At 36.9% G+C, this 13,068-nt stretch overlaps 1 protein-coding gene across 1 annotated transcript in view; it reads left to right on the top strand.

Annotated features, from left to right (window-relative positions):
* The window catches only part of HECTD2 (HECT domain E3 ubiquitin protein ligase 2), a 60,102-nt gene extending 53,340 nt beyond the window's left edge, over nt 1–6,762 (top strand). Inside the window, exons 17-21 of the mRNA XM_070432715.1 lie at nt 455–542; nt 629–735; nt 2,075–2,190; nt 2,967–3,110; nt 4,426–6,762. Of these exons, the coding sequence (XP_070288816.1) occupies nt 455–542; nt 629–735; nt 2,075–2,190; nt 2,967–3,110; nt 4,426–4,546 (576 nt within the window). The 3' untranslated portion in view covers nt 4,547–6,762. The remainder of the gene's footprint in view (nt 1–454; nt 543–628; nt 736–2,074; nt 2,191–2,966; nt 3,111–4,425) is intronic.
* Nucleotides 6,763–13,068: the final 6,306 nt, after the last annotated feature.

Below are 13,068 nucleotides of genomic sequence, written 5' to 3'. Positions count from 1 at the left end.
ATATGAAAAATGCCATTTGTTATGAAACACCCATTATTAGAAAAGATGAACAGGATTAGTCAAGACATACCAATAATATCCCCTATCACAGAGGATCTTAACCTGATGAAGTAGACAACGAAGACACAGGTGAACGAGCAGTGAAAAAAGTGCTTAAAGAAATTCACCAAAACTCATTTCCACTCGGGAGCCTACCAATAATTGGGAAATGGAAATTAAAGTAATCCACATAGCTCCAAAACACCTAAATGGCCACAGGTGTTTTGTGAATATCAGTAAAGTGTTTAACATTCAACAGAGAGGGTTAAGTTAAAGACCTACTTTTTTACCTTGCAATGCATGTGATTTGTACTAAGATGGAGAAAAACTGCTTTTTAAAATTTACAAAGCTGTTCACTAAAGCCTGTTATATCAACCATACCAATAAATATCTTGTGCTGGAATCTCCCATCAGGTTTTTCAGGAAGAATTTGGAATAATTAAGTCCTATAATTTAAAGCCAGGTGGTGAAAAAATTCCAGTTACCAATCAAAATAGGAAAGGTAAGTTAGACACCATTTCTTAATTCAAATGCATTAGTGTTTACCTTTTACTTTCACTATGTAACAGATGGAAAATTGCTTTTCAGAATATGTACAGCTTTATATTGACTTTCTTCTCAACAAATCCATCTATAAGCAGTTCGCTGCATTTTATTATGGATTTCATAGTGTGTGTGCTTCAAATGCCCTTATGGTGAGTTTAAATCTTTAAATTATGCTTTCAGTTAGGTTTTATAATGTGATAATAACCGACAAGTAATTCCTTAAATATTTTAGTAGATAAGCTTTTAAAATAGAAAACGTTTTCTACTTTTTAAAGGCAGAGCTAGAAAAAAAATACTTCTCCCATTTCAGCCTTAACTCTCTGAAGAGAAACAAGCCCAGTCAGCTCCATTCTTCTCCCCTTGTGCTATGTCTTATGCTATGTCTTTTAGGGCTTTAAAAAATTCCCCCAAGCAAAGTGGGTGAAGAAATCCTGTGGGCTCAAGGTCTTAATACTGAGGGGCAAAGCACAGAAAACAGTTAACACATAAGCTCAGGGGCAAAAGCCACCTCTTATTGACTAAAGAACATATTTATAACTGCTTCCTGCTGCTTTAAGAATCCCTTGACAACTCCGAGTTGCCTTTTACCCAGAAAAAGTAGTTTGTCTCCAGGGTCATGATGGACTCTGCCTGGTTTGCCTTATCTTGAGGCATATGAACATGGGGCAGCCTCTTTCTAGAACTCCATGTTGAAAATATAAGGTAAAAGCACAGTTTTCTAAAGAACTGGTGCTCTTCACCCCAGCTACCCAGGGCAAACTCAATCACACCACTGTTATTTCCCCTCAGGTTGATTATGAGAGTTTGGAGTTAGGTCTTTCATTTGAATTACTTTTTATAGGAAAGAGCTAGTTTCAGAGTAACCTTTGACACGTATGTGTTGTTGAAAGGACATTTGAAAGCGGAGCACTGAGTTTTGTCTGTGACACACTGGTAATTGTGGGGGTGGAGGGAGGGGAAAAGGAATTAAATGGCATAGCATGGTTTTTCTTTTCCAGTTTTAATCTCTTTAAGTGGAAGACAGCATATGTAGGTAAAGAAAACCAGTGAGTAACACAAGCAGACTGTATCTAACCAAGTACCTAAACTCTAGAGTGCACACATCCTGTGCATTACTGGAAGGGATATGGAGGTATTGGAAGGAGGCAGGCAGATCAGTAGAGGCTGAGACAGTTTCAAGCTGGGTTTGGGGGAAGAACTGTAATTTGGATTCATGTTTAGTCATCTGCTTGTTTTTCGGGCAAACTGTAATTAATGTTTGCAAAAGGGAGAGAGAGCCTTAGTAGTTTGACAAGATTTATGAAACTTTTAAAAGCAAAAATATCTTACCTCAGTAGGAAAAATATAAATGGAGATTTTTTTTTAATCATTTGATTTACTGCAAGAGAAGTCATGATTTTTGTAGTTTGATTCAGTGAAAATAGTTCCAATTTCACTTTTTTAAATTATCATGTTTTATTATCATTTTTGGTAAATAATTATTGGCAGCTGCTTCGCCCAGAAGAGGTTGAAATCCTGGTGTGTGGAAGCCCTGAACTGGACATGCATGCTCTGCAGAGAAGTACTCAGTATGACGGCTACGCGAAAACTGACTCGACTATAAGGTAAGCACTTCATACTTCTGATAGCGAGGTCACAGAAGAGGGGATGAAAGACAAAGTGGTTTCGTTTATTTGTGTAACTGACAATCTCAGGATCAAGTCAGTCAGCTGAACTATTGTGGAGTTCAACACCGCCTTATTTAATTTCTAAGGAGAGAGTGATATCAATAAGTTTCTACAAAAGTATAGAAATTTTACTTTTCAAAAAATGACTTTGGTTCTAGAATTTCAGGGATGCTACACATCTAAATAGGATTTTAATAGCAAATGTGCTGGAAAAATAAGAAAAATTATGTGAGAGAAAATTGGCTGTTGTCCTACCCACTGTTGGGCCACTTTTATAATTTTATAAAAATGTATATTTATAATAAAGTTAGTCAAAAACCTATTAATATATAGAAGCTTGTCATTCCTTAATTCCACAGCAAGAGTACTATGTATGTTTAGGGAAGTTTTGTTTCCTTAGAGCTTACTTTTATGTTACTTTATTCCAGCAATTGTCAACCTTTTCTAGTTACTAAAATTCTGCAGCACACCATAAAATATATTTTTTGCTGATCTGACAAAAAAAATAGGTATAATTTTGATTCATTCACACTGGATAGCTATTGTGTTGGCTGTTGTCATTTTTTTATTTGACAGTCTAAGGGAAAAGAGTTCATGCCCCTAGCTGAATAAGTATTGTATATTTTAAAAATTCTTGCGGCACATTGGTTGAAAATCGCTGCTTTCTTCTGATCCTCAAGACGTTCATATAAATTTCCTTTGGTGTTCTCCAGATACTTTTGGGATGTTGTGCTTGGATTTCCTCTTGATCTTCAAAAGAAGTTGCTACATTTTACTACGGGAAGTGACAGAGTACCTGTAGGAGGAATGGCTGATTTGAATTTTAAAATCTCAAAGAATGAAACTTCTACTAATTGGTAAGATTTCCAGATTAAAATTTTATTTTTAATCTATAAGTTTTGCTACTAATATGTTTATAATTAGAGGATTCTTTCATAGAAAAATCTTGGGAGTAAACATGGCCTTTAAATGCGAGAGACTGTGGCTTCAGTTCCTCTATTAATTTTCAGACATACCAATACTAACTGATAATAACCCCTTTCCATTAACTTTTTGCTTTGCTAAATCTGCTGCTTTGTGGTCTCTTTTAGAACTAGCTTGCTTTTAGTAGTATACTGCCTAATCCTCATTTTTATTTAAAGGTGTTTTTTATGAAAAATACTAAGGTGGGGGTTTGGCTATTATCATCAGTACTAGAGATCCTCTAGTACTAGAAGTACCTCTAGTACTAATCCTCTTTTTTTTTTTTTTTTAGTCTAATGCTCTTTGCATATGAAAGTGATGACAATAATGATGGCTTTAGATTATTTTCTAATAATGTTGATGAATTAATGTTGATCTACTTATTTTCCTAACCTTGTACTAGCAATTTCTAAAGCTGATTTCGTAGACAGTACTTTGATTATAATCATTTTTCCTGCTGCCCCATATGTTTCCTGAATTCTGTCAGTTCTTTTCATTCTTGAACTGGATTTTGTCCTTTCCCACTGCTATCACTGACAAATATTCTGATGGTGTGGAGTTCGTAGAGACTGAAGGAAGGAGTCTAAGAAATCTGTAGAAATCTTGAAGAAAGATGACAGTGTCATCAGATAGAGGCTGGGGGAGCTGATCACAAGGAGTCAGATGATGAATATTGCATGTGCATTGAGGACAGCAGCAATAAAAGTGTGGGTAGCAAGTGTCTCAAAAATTTTTTGTTTCTTGTTATAATCAAGATTAAAATAATAGTAATAGTCATACTATCTACTATTCTGCTAGGTGTTTTATATAGATAGCTCTTTTAATCTTTTAAACAACCTAGTTGGATAGTTTGCCAAATCATGGTGATGAGGAAACTGAGATTTGGAAACATGAAGCCATTTGAACAAATGAACAGCTAGTAAGTGAGGGAGACAGTATTCAAATTCAGATTTGTCTGAATCCAAAAATAATGCCTCCAGAATGAAAGTCTGATGAGAGCAGAGACACAGACTATCCTGTCTGTAAACCTAGCCCCATTTCTGGAAGTGTGCCTAACTCATAGTAGGTCCTTCATAAGTCTTTGTTCACTAAAGGAAAGAACGAGTCATCTCTTGGTAAAGTAAAAGAGATATGAATGGTATTATGAAAGGTGCTCAGCAGTCATTCTGTGTGTGTTTTAGTATCTTTAAAATTTTTTTCTTTCCCTAGGTTGCCTGTGGCTCACACCTGCTTCAATCAACTTTGCCTTCCCCCCTACAAGAGCAAAAAGGACCTGAAACAGAAATTGATCATTGGAATTTCTAATTCAGAAGGTTTTGGACTTGAGTAACCTAGAAGACTTGAAACATATTTTATATGTAGCATTCACTTCCCTCTTATTGTGCCTTTAACCTTTTTATGTTTTCATCTCAAAACACCTTGACAAAGATCACCAACTTTAAAATACTGATTTTTTAAAAAAATCAAATATGAGTATGTTAGTGGAGGCATGATTTTCTAAAAACACAGACCTTGATTGAGTGGGGAAAAGAGCAGATGGCAGAGACAGGTGGGTTCAGTCATTCTTTTTTATAGCACTTTATCACTCCATAACGTAGTTTGTCGCAAGTGTTCCACTGGGGAGCAACGTACCGTAAAGAAAGCACCGATGGGGTGGCGCAGTGGAACCTAGTGGCAGATTGTATGCTGCAGGACACAGTAGCAACACAGACAGCTGCATTATCATTCATGTAAGGCATGTAGCCATATTTTCATATAGAGGTAAACAACAGTATAACTGCAAGTGCAATCTACAGGGTTTTTTTGATATACTGGCTTTCGTCCTAATAAGATTCAACTATTGCTGAAAAGCATGTAAATAATTCCATAATGGCCTGAGAATAATGGGATTTTGATAGTGCCATTTATTGCTAAAGATTTATTTTTACAAAGTAAATTCAGGGTTTTAGATGTGTATACAGCTTTTACAAATCAATAAAGATGATTGTACAAGAGTGTAACTATTTTCAGATTAATTGGATTCGGGTTATATTCTTTTAAGTATTGTTAGTCTGCATGCACACTGGCACTACTTTAAATATAATGTAATATTTGTATAATCATTTCTTCTTAAGGGTTGGATATTAGAACAGAAATCAGATAACTAATCATTGATAAATTAAGTCAATTATAAGCACAAAAGAAAATAACTGTTTTATATATACTTTGATTGATGTACAAGGCTTATTTCTAATATTTTTTGATCACCAGTTGTACTGCAACACTAATTTTTAGAAAACCTTAGGATAAAATATTTGACAAAAGTGAATACAATAATAACATTTGTGTTAAAATTATGTACTTGGTGTAAAAAATCAAGTTCAACATTTTGACGACAATGTTTTGTTTTTCACTGGATTCTGAATATAGGAAATTCAAAAGTACTCTTTTTTTTGGAGTTTCTAATAAAGTAGCATGTAAAAAGAAACTGTATTTTAAGTCAGACAGTAAATGGTTTTCTTAATTTACAGCAAATGAAGCAGTTTTATTAGCATGCTACAAATATTTCCTAATCAAGACTTCTCTATTATTCTTTGTTAGTGTTATTTCAGAAAACTCTGAAGATATATTTGCAATAATAATGAAGCCAGCATTTAGTACCAGCATCTAGTTCTTCCCACAATTTTTTCTGAGCTACATTACTCTCTTACTGCTATGCTTCCTGCACCCAACCAGCAGAATTCTTTTAGGGTGGAGGAACTAATCAGCTTGTTTTCCTGCAGTTTTGAAGCCAACCCATGAATCTTTAAGGAAAAGGAGTTATTACTTGGTTTACTATTCTCTTTGAAACAGACGTGACTCTGCTTTTTCATTTGGATATACTATTTAAAGGATTTTCTTAAAAATCTTGGAAAGCCTAAGAGAGTTAAAGGCATGTTGGTTTCATTTTGTTTGTTGTGTTTTTAATCCATATGCAAATAAAACTGCTTCTTTCGTAAGCTGCTTGAACTAGAAAGTAAGATGTTTAATGTAGGTTACTACTAACTAATAAGCACAAAAGAATCATGTATAAGAAACCAGACTTAAGTGTTTTAAATAAAATGTAAACAAAGTTTTTATTTGGTAGAGATGGAAAACTGTGCTGGCTTGGTCTGCATGTTTAGTGATGTGCTTGTTTACTGATAGTTATGTCACTTTTAAATGAGAAGTACACAAGCAAGCCAGACTTTTAAATGACAAAGTCCATAAATAACTGGAAAATTTTTGTTGTCTATTGTTTAGTTAAAATGTATAACCATGTATCACTTAATTGCACATTGCCTTTATTTATTTATGCTGTTTTTGGTTTACAGTGTAATAATACCTCATTAAAAAAAAATACCACTACTGTTATATTTCATTAATTTAAACAGCTAAAAATTCATATAGTTGCTTTTTTTATACACTCTGTTAATGAATTCCTGATTTTTGTATCTGCCACAGTAACTTAAAGCATTACAATATTTACAAAATGTCCTGTCCTTTTTAAATCTTTGCTTAGTCATATTTTTGTCTGTATGATCAGAAGTTTTTAACGGTTCCTGTTTTTTGTACAAATCTGTACTGTATTAAGTTGTTAACTTCTGAATAAAAATTTTCAAATATTAAGTTATACAATCAATCAAATTTCAGTTTATTTTTTAAATATTAAGCAATTAATTAAAACCATAAGTTTAAGCCGAAACCGGTTTGGCTCAATGGATAGAGCGTCGGCCTGCGGACTGAGAGGTCCCGGGTTCGATTCTGGTCAGGGGCATGTACCTGGGGTTGCGGGCACATCCCCGGTGGGGGATGTGCAGGAGGCAGCTGATCAATGTTTCTAGCTCTCTCTATCTCTCTCCCTTCCTCTCTGTGAAAAATAAATAAAATATATATTTTTTTAAAAACCATAAGTTTAAAATATCTAATAAATGCAAACTATTCTCTTCATTATACTGTCTCTTAAACTGCTACTTAGGAAAACTGCTAATATAGATAGCTTCAAAATGTGTGTTGTTATTGACCCCAAATATAAACAATTCTTTAACATTATTTTTATTCTGAAACAATGTGTATCCTGTGTATGGATGGTCACACTGATATTCCACCAAATAAATAATGCCATGGAGGCAACCCAGAAATTAACTACCCCCAGAAATTAACTAAGTATGACATTCCAGTAGCAACTTCAGAACTTCAGTATTGCTCCCCAAAAATGTTTGCCCCCCCCTTTTTTTACATGCCCACATTTCCTATGCTTAAGAAAAAAGAGAGGAGAGTATGAGGATGCAGGAGAAAATGTCATTAGTGGAAAAAGATAGGTAGCTGTATGGAAGACTAGGGTGGGTTTCCACAGGGGAAAGTGCAAGATCAATTCACCCAAATGGCCACACAGGCTTGTAGTCCAATGTAGTGGTTAAGAATTGAGCTTTGGCCTTAGCTGGTTTGGCTCAGTGGATAGAGCGTCAGCCTGCAGACTGAAGGGTCCCAGGTTCAATTCCAGTCAAGAGCACATGCCCGGGTTGTGGGTTTGATTCTCAGTAGGGGACGTGTAAGAGGCAGCCAATTAATGATTCTCTCATCATTGATGTTTCTATCTCCCTCTCCCTCTCTGAATTCAATAAAAATATATTTAAAAATAAAAGAATTGAGCTTTGGAGCCAGACTGCCTGGGCTTGGGTCTACTGTTTCCTTGGGCAAGTTACTTAATCTCCCTGTGCCTCAATTATCAAATGAAAATAATGTGTAAAATGGAACTAATAAACCTACCTATTTCATTTAAAGGGTTAGGAGGATTAAAAGCCCTTACACAATGCTTGGTGTAAAGTAAGTAATAAAATGTGATACATGAGGAATCATGGTGCTGTGATACCATCTCACAACCACTGCTTCTGAGGCCTTCTGGGGGTTTCTGACTATCAGATATTGGGTGCAACTACAGATAACACAAAGTGCTTTCGAGGCATTAAAATTGTGTTAGAATATTTCTGACTCTAAACAGTGCTTTAGAATTTATCCTTATAGATGTCTCACTATGCAAGGGTTTTTAATACTATTTTACAGATTGTGTAACAAGATGTAATTTTAAAATTCAAAAATAAATGAGTTTATTTTTAATGAAACATTTCAAATGTAGAGAAAATTTTCAGAGTAACAATAAAACCATATTCCCACTTTCAGAGCTAAAAATGTTAACATTTTGCAAGATTTTTAAAAAATAAAATATGACAGATGGAGTAGAAGCCCCTTTCTCTGTGCTTCTCAATCGCAATATATTTTCTCTCTTTTCCCCATTAAACTGCATTTGGTGTGATTACCAATGTCTCTGTAAACACCACACAGTATCATTATAGTTGTATATCTAATATCATACTCTACAAACTTTTTATACTCAATATTATCTTTTCTAGATTTATCCCTGATTATACAGTTAGACATAATTTCCCCATTTTAATGGCAGAATAGAATCCTATTAAATGAATATACCAGTTTGTTGAGTCATCCCACTGAGGAGTCATTATGGTTCTTGCATTTGTATCTCTTAATTCTAGAAAATTCTTCAGCCATTTTTTTCTTTGACTACTGCTTTTCCCTGTTCTCCCTAACCTCCTGTTAAACATATGTTGGACCACCTCATCAGCCATTCCATCTCTATGCCTGATCTGTTGATTAACAAACACAGAGTGGTTGTTTTGTTTTGTTTTTTAGTGGCTGTATTTTTCATGTCTAGAAATTCTTTTGGTTCCTTTTCAAGTCCACCTGCTCTTTTTTCATACTATTCTTTCCTATCGTTTTCTTCTTTAATATTTCTAGCCTGCTTGTTTGATACTCTTGGATTGTTCTACTCTCTTCAGTTCTTGACATACTAATTCTTTTTTTTTTGTTCGTTTGTTTTTGTTTGTTTTGTTTTTTTCCTTTTCCATTGATTTTCAAATTCTTTTTTTTATTTTTTTATGTTTATTTATTTATTTATTTATTTTTTGGCTTAAAGTGTTACAAAGGGTATTACATATGTGTCCTTTTTTCCCCCCTGCCCTTGACAATCCCCTGGCTTCCCCTACCCCCCAGTGTCTTATGTCCATTGGTTATGCTCATATGCATGCATACAAGTCCTTCGGTTGATCTCTTACCCCCTTCCCTTCTGCCCCCCAACCCTCCCCGGCCTTACCGCTACAGTTTGACAATCTGTGTGAGACAGCTCTGCCTCTGTATCTATTATTGTTCAAAAGTTTATAATGGTCTCTATTATCCATGAATGAGTGAGATCATGTGGTATTTTTCCTTCATTGATTGGCTTATTTCACTTAGCATAATGCTCTCCAGCTCCATCCATGCCGTTGCAAATGGTAAGAGTTCCTTCTTTTTTACAGCAGCATAGTATTCCATCGTGTAGATGTACCACTGTTTTCTAATCCATTCATCTACTGATGGGCACTTAGGCTGTTTCCAGATCTTAGCTATGGTAAATTGTGCTGCTATGAACATATGGGTGCATATACCCTTTCTGATTGGTGTTTCTGGTTTCTTGGGATATATTCCTAGAAGTGGGATCACAGGGTCAAATGGGAGTTCCATTTTTAGTTTTTTGAGGAACCTCCATACTGCCTTCCATAGTGGCTGCACCAGTCTGCATTCCCACCAGCAGTGCACAAGTGTTCCTTTTTCTCCACATTCTCTCCAGCACTTGTCGTTTGTTGATTTGTTGATGATAGCCAGTCTGACAGGTGTAAGATGGTACCTCATTGTTGTTTTGATTTGCATCTCTCGGATGATTAGTGAATGACATACTAATTCTTTATACCTTCATCTACTGCCTCTCATAGTGAGTTGTTTTCTTATGTATTTGTAATTTTGTATTTTTGCTTTTTTAATTTTGTGTCCTGAATAGTAGAAATGCCTTACCAGAGTTTCATGTTGTTCTCAAACAAGGCCTTATGGTTTCCCCCACCAATTTTGATGTTCACTTCTTGGATTAGGGTCCCTTTTCTATTTCTCTAACTTTGTGACCCCTCAAATATAGTGGCACAGGTTAGGGCTTATGAGTAGGGTTTTTCTATCCCCCTTTCATAGACATAACAATCCTTTTAAACTCTTGCTTTAAGAAGTGGGATCAGTTTTGGCTCCTCACCTTGAATCAGGCCTAAGGTATGGCTGTTGAACTCATGTGGGCATTAAAATCCATTAGAGGGTTCATCACCCTCATAAACCACCTAATCCTGCTTACTACTTTTGGTTTTTTGTTTCTTCCTCATTTCCCTTATATGATGACTTCCCTTCCTTTTGATCTTGGCCATTTACATTTTAAGATTTTTGTAGAGATATGTTGTCTAAAATTTATAAAAGTTAATAGTGAACGGCCTCTTCCATTTCAGCACAGCCTGTACAAGCATGCCCTTGATTCTTTCCCCCAATCCTATATAATAAAGAGCTAATATGCTAATTAGACCGAACAGCCAAACAACCTTCGGGACGACCTTCCAGATGAAGCCAAGGCTGTAAGGGCCGACCAAGGCTGCGAGGGCTGAGCCCCTTCCATGCATTTCATGCATCGGGCCTCTAATCCAATGTATAAAACTTTTGAGCACATTGTTCTCTGTAGATTATTTGCACCAGTGTTCACTAATTTGTTAATTTAACATTTGTTTATTGAGTTCCTATTATATATTTTAAAATATATTTTTATTGATTTCAGAAAGGAGAGGGAGGGAGAGAGAGAGAGAGAAACATCGGTGAGAGAGAATCTGACCTCCGTTTAGCCACGTGTGTTTACTCCATCAGCTAGAACCTGAGGGGGGTGGCCTGACAGACACAGGAACCTACCCCTGGCAATAATGTCCACCAAGTGCCTGGATTGGAAGTGCGTGGTCAATGAGGTAAGTGCGAAGAGGAGATAAGTCAGGGAAGACTAAGTTGAAGTTACAAATAGATTCCCCAAACTCAGTAATAGTTCATTTCTAACTCACTTAACAGAAATTGACCAGAAATTGAATCATGACCTCCTGGTTACTAGGTCGATGCTCAACCTCCTGGTTCATAGGTCAATGCTGAGCAATGCTAGCTGGGCTGAGTTCCTATTATATTATAAACTGGGGGCTGGTCTTCAGCTCCATACATCACTTGCTTATTCTTTACAGATGTAAGAGCAGTTATAATGTTGAATACCTATGTTATGAAGCACTAAAATGTGTGCCACAGCAAGAAAATATCCCCAGGATTTCCATGACCATTATACAACTCAATGTTTTCATGCCATTTAGATATTACAACTCTGAATGCATGGGTATGCACAGAATAGGAACATTAGTCACCACTGAGTTAAGCTGCCAGATTTGTCTGCAACCTGACTTAACTTTTCCTATGTGCACACAAACAAATTACAATGAAAGCCAGAATTATTTCAGTAGGGTTTCTCAAGGAGCACAATCTTGTGCTGTGTTACCACTTGTATATAGGCCACCTTTCCTTATAAGACTCAATATGCCTTCCTTACTTGTCTGTTTCTGTCATTGTTAATCTTACTCTCCTGATTTGCTTGGCTTGTAAACATGAATCTTATTTTACTTTTCCTTCTCTTCAATGTCATGTTAGCAAAAGCTTCATCTTTATGTTGCTTCTCAGATTTGACCCTTCCTTCTACTCTATTCTTACAGCCTCCTCTTTGGTTTAGATGCTCAACCCTTCATAGCTAACCATCCTCCCTAACTGTAGACTTACTTTTCCCCCTTTTTTCCTAAGGTCCCTGCAGATAATCTTTATAAAATTACTAGAGGCCCCGTGCACGAAATTTGTGCACTGGGGGGTGGGGTCCCCCCTCAGCCCGGCCTGTGCCCTCTGGCAGTCCAGGAGCCCTCAGGGGATGTCCAACTGATGGCTAGGCCCACTCCCCAGGAAGAGCGGGCCTAAGCCAGCATTTGGACATCCTTAGCACTGCAGAAGAGGTTCCCACCACCGCCGCTGCATTCACCAGCCATGAGCCTGCTTCTGGCTGAGTGGCGCTCCCCCTATGGGAGCGCACTGACCACCAGGGGGCAGCTCCTGCGTTGAGCATCTGCCCCCTGGTGGTCAGTATGTGTCATAGCGACCGGTCAGTCCATCGTTTGATTGACTTGCATATTACCCTTTTATTATATAGGATATTATATAGGATGTTCTTATCCTGTGCTTCTATCAAGTTGTCTTAAGATATATCTGTTGTTTATCTGACCACCTTCAAGTCCAAAGCCTAGCATTTGTTCCACTTTTATTTTGCATATTCCCCAACACCAACTTCCAAAAGGTCTCCTGACACACCCTGCTCAGTCCCATCCCTGCTCAGCCTAATGCTCCTAAGGTGCTCTTCCTGCTCCTCCTTCAGCTCTATCCCAATCCAGCTCAGGTCCTCTGCTCTCCACAACCTCTCTGGTACAGAATTATTCTCTGCAACCAAACTGTCCTGAACCATCACAACCACACTGCCCCTAAACAAAAAAGCCAGCTGGAAGGCAAATTTTCCTCTTCTTCACACTCATCCACCTACCTTCTTTTCTCAGGTAGCACTTAGTATCTTCAAACCTGTATATGATTCAATGTGTGCATATCAACAGCTTGAGAACAGGTATTTCCCTGTGTCCCCACCTAGCAACTAGCACAGTACAGGGTCAGTAAACTCAGATAAAATCCTATCTGACTTGTTGACTTGACTGGGCAGGTGAAACACTCATCAAATCAGTGGAGTGGACCAGAGACCTGCATGAATAAATAGCTTCATCTTTAGCAGCCTATTGCCCTGACTCACACAAACCTGTTCGCCTGATGGCTGTCAAGACTTCAGTGTCTTACCTGTCTACCCACCTAACTAGTTAGCTATGAGTTATT

The sequence above is a fragment of the Myotis yumanensis genome, unplaced genomic scaffold (genome assembly GCF_028538775.1).
Source record: "Myotis yumanensis isolate MYYU_CA2020_CCGP unplaced genomic scaffold, mMyoYum1.0.hap1 SCAF_13, whole genome shotgun sequence".
NCBI lineage: Eukaryota > Metazoa > Chordata > Mammalia > Chiroptera > Vespertilionidae > Myotis > Myotis yumanensis.
This window is presented reverse-complemented; position numbering and strand designations above follow the sequence as displayed.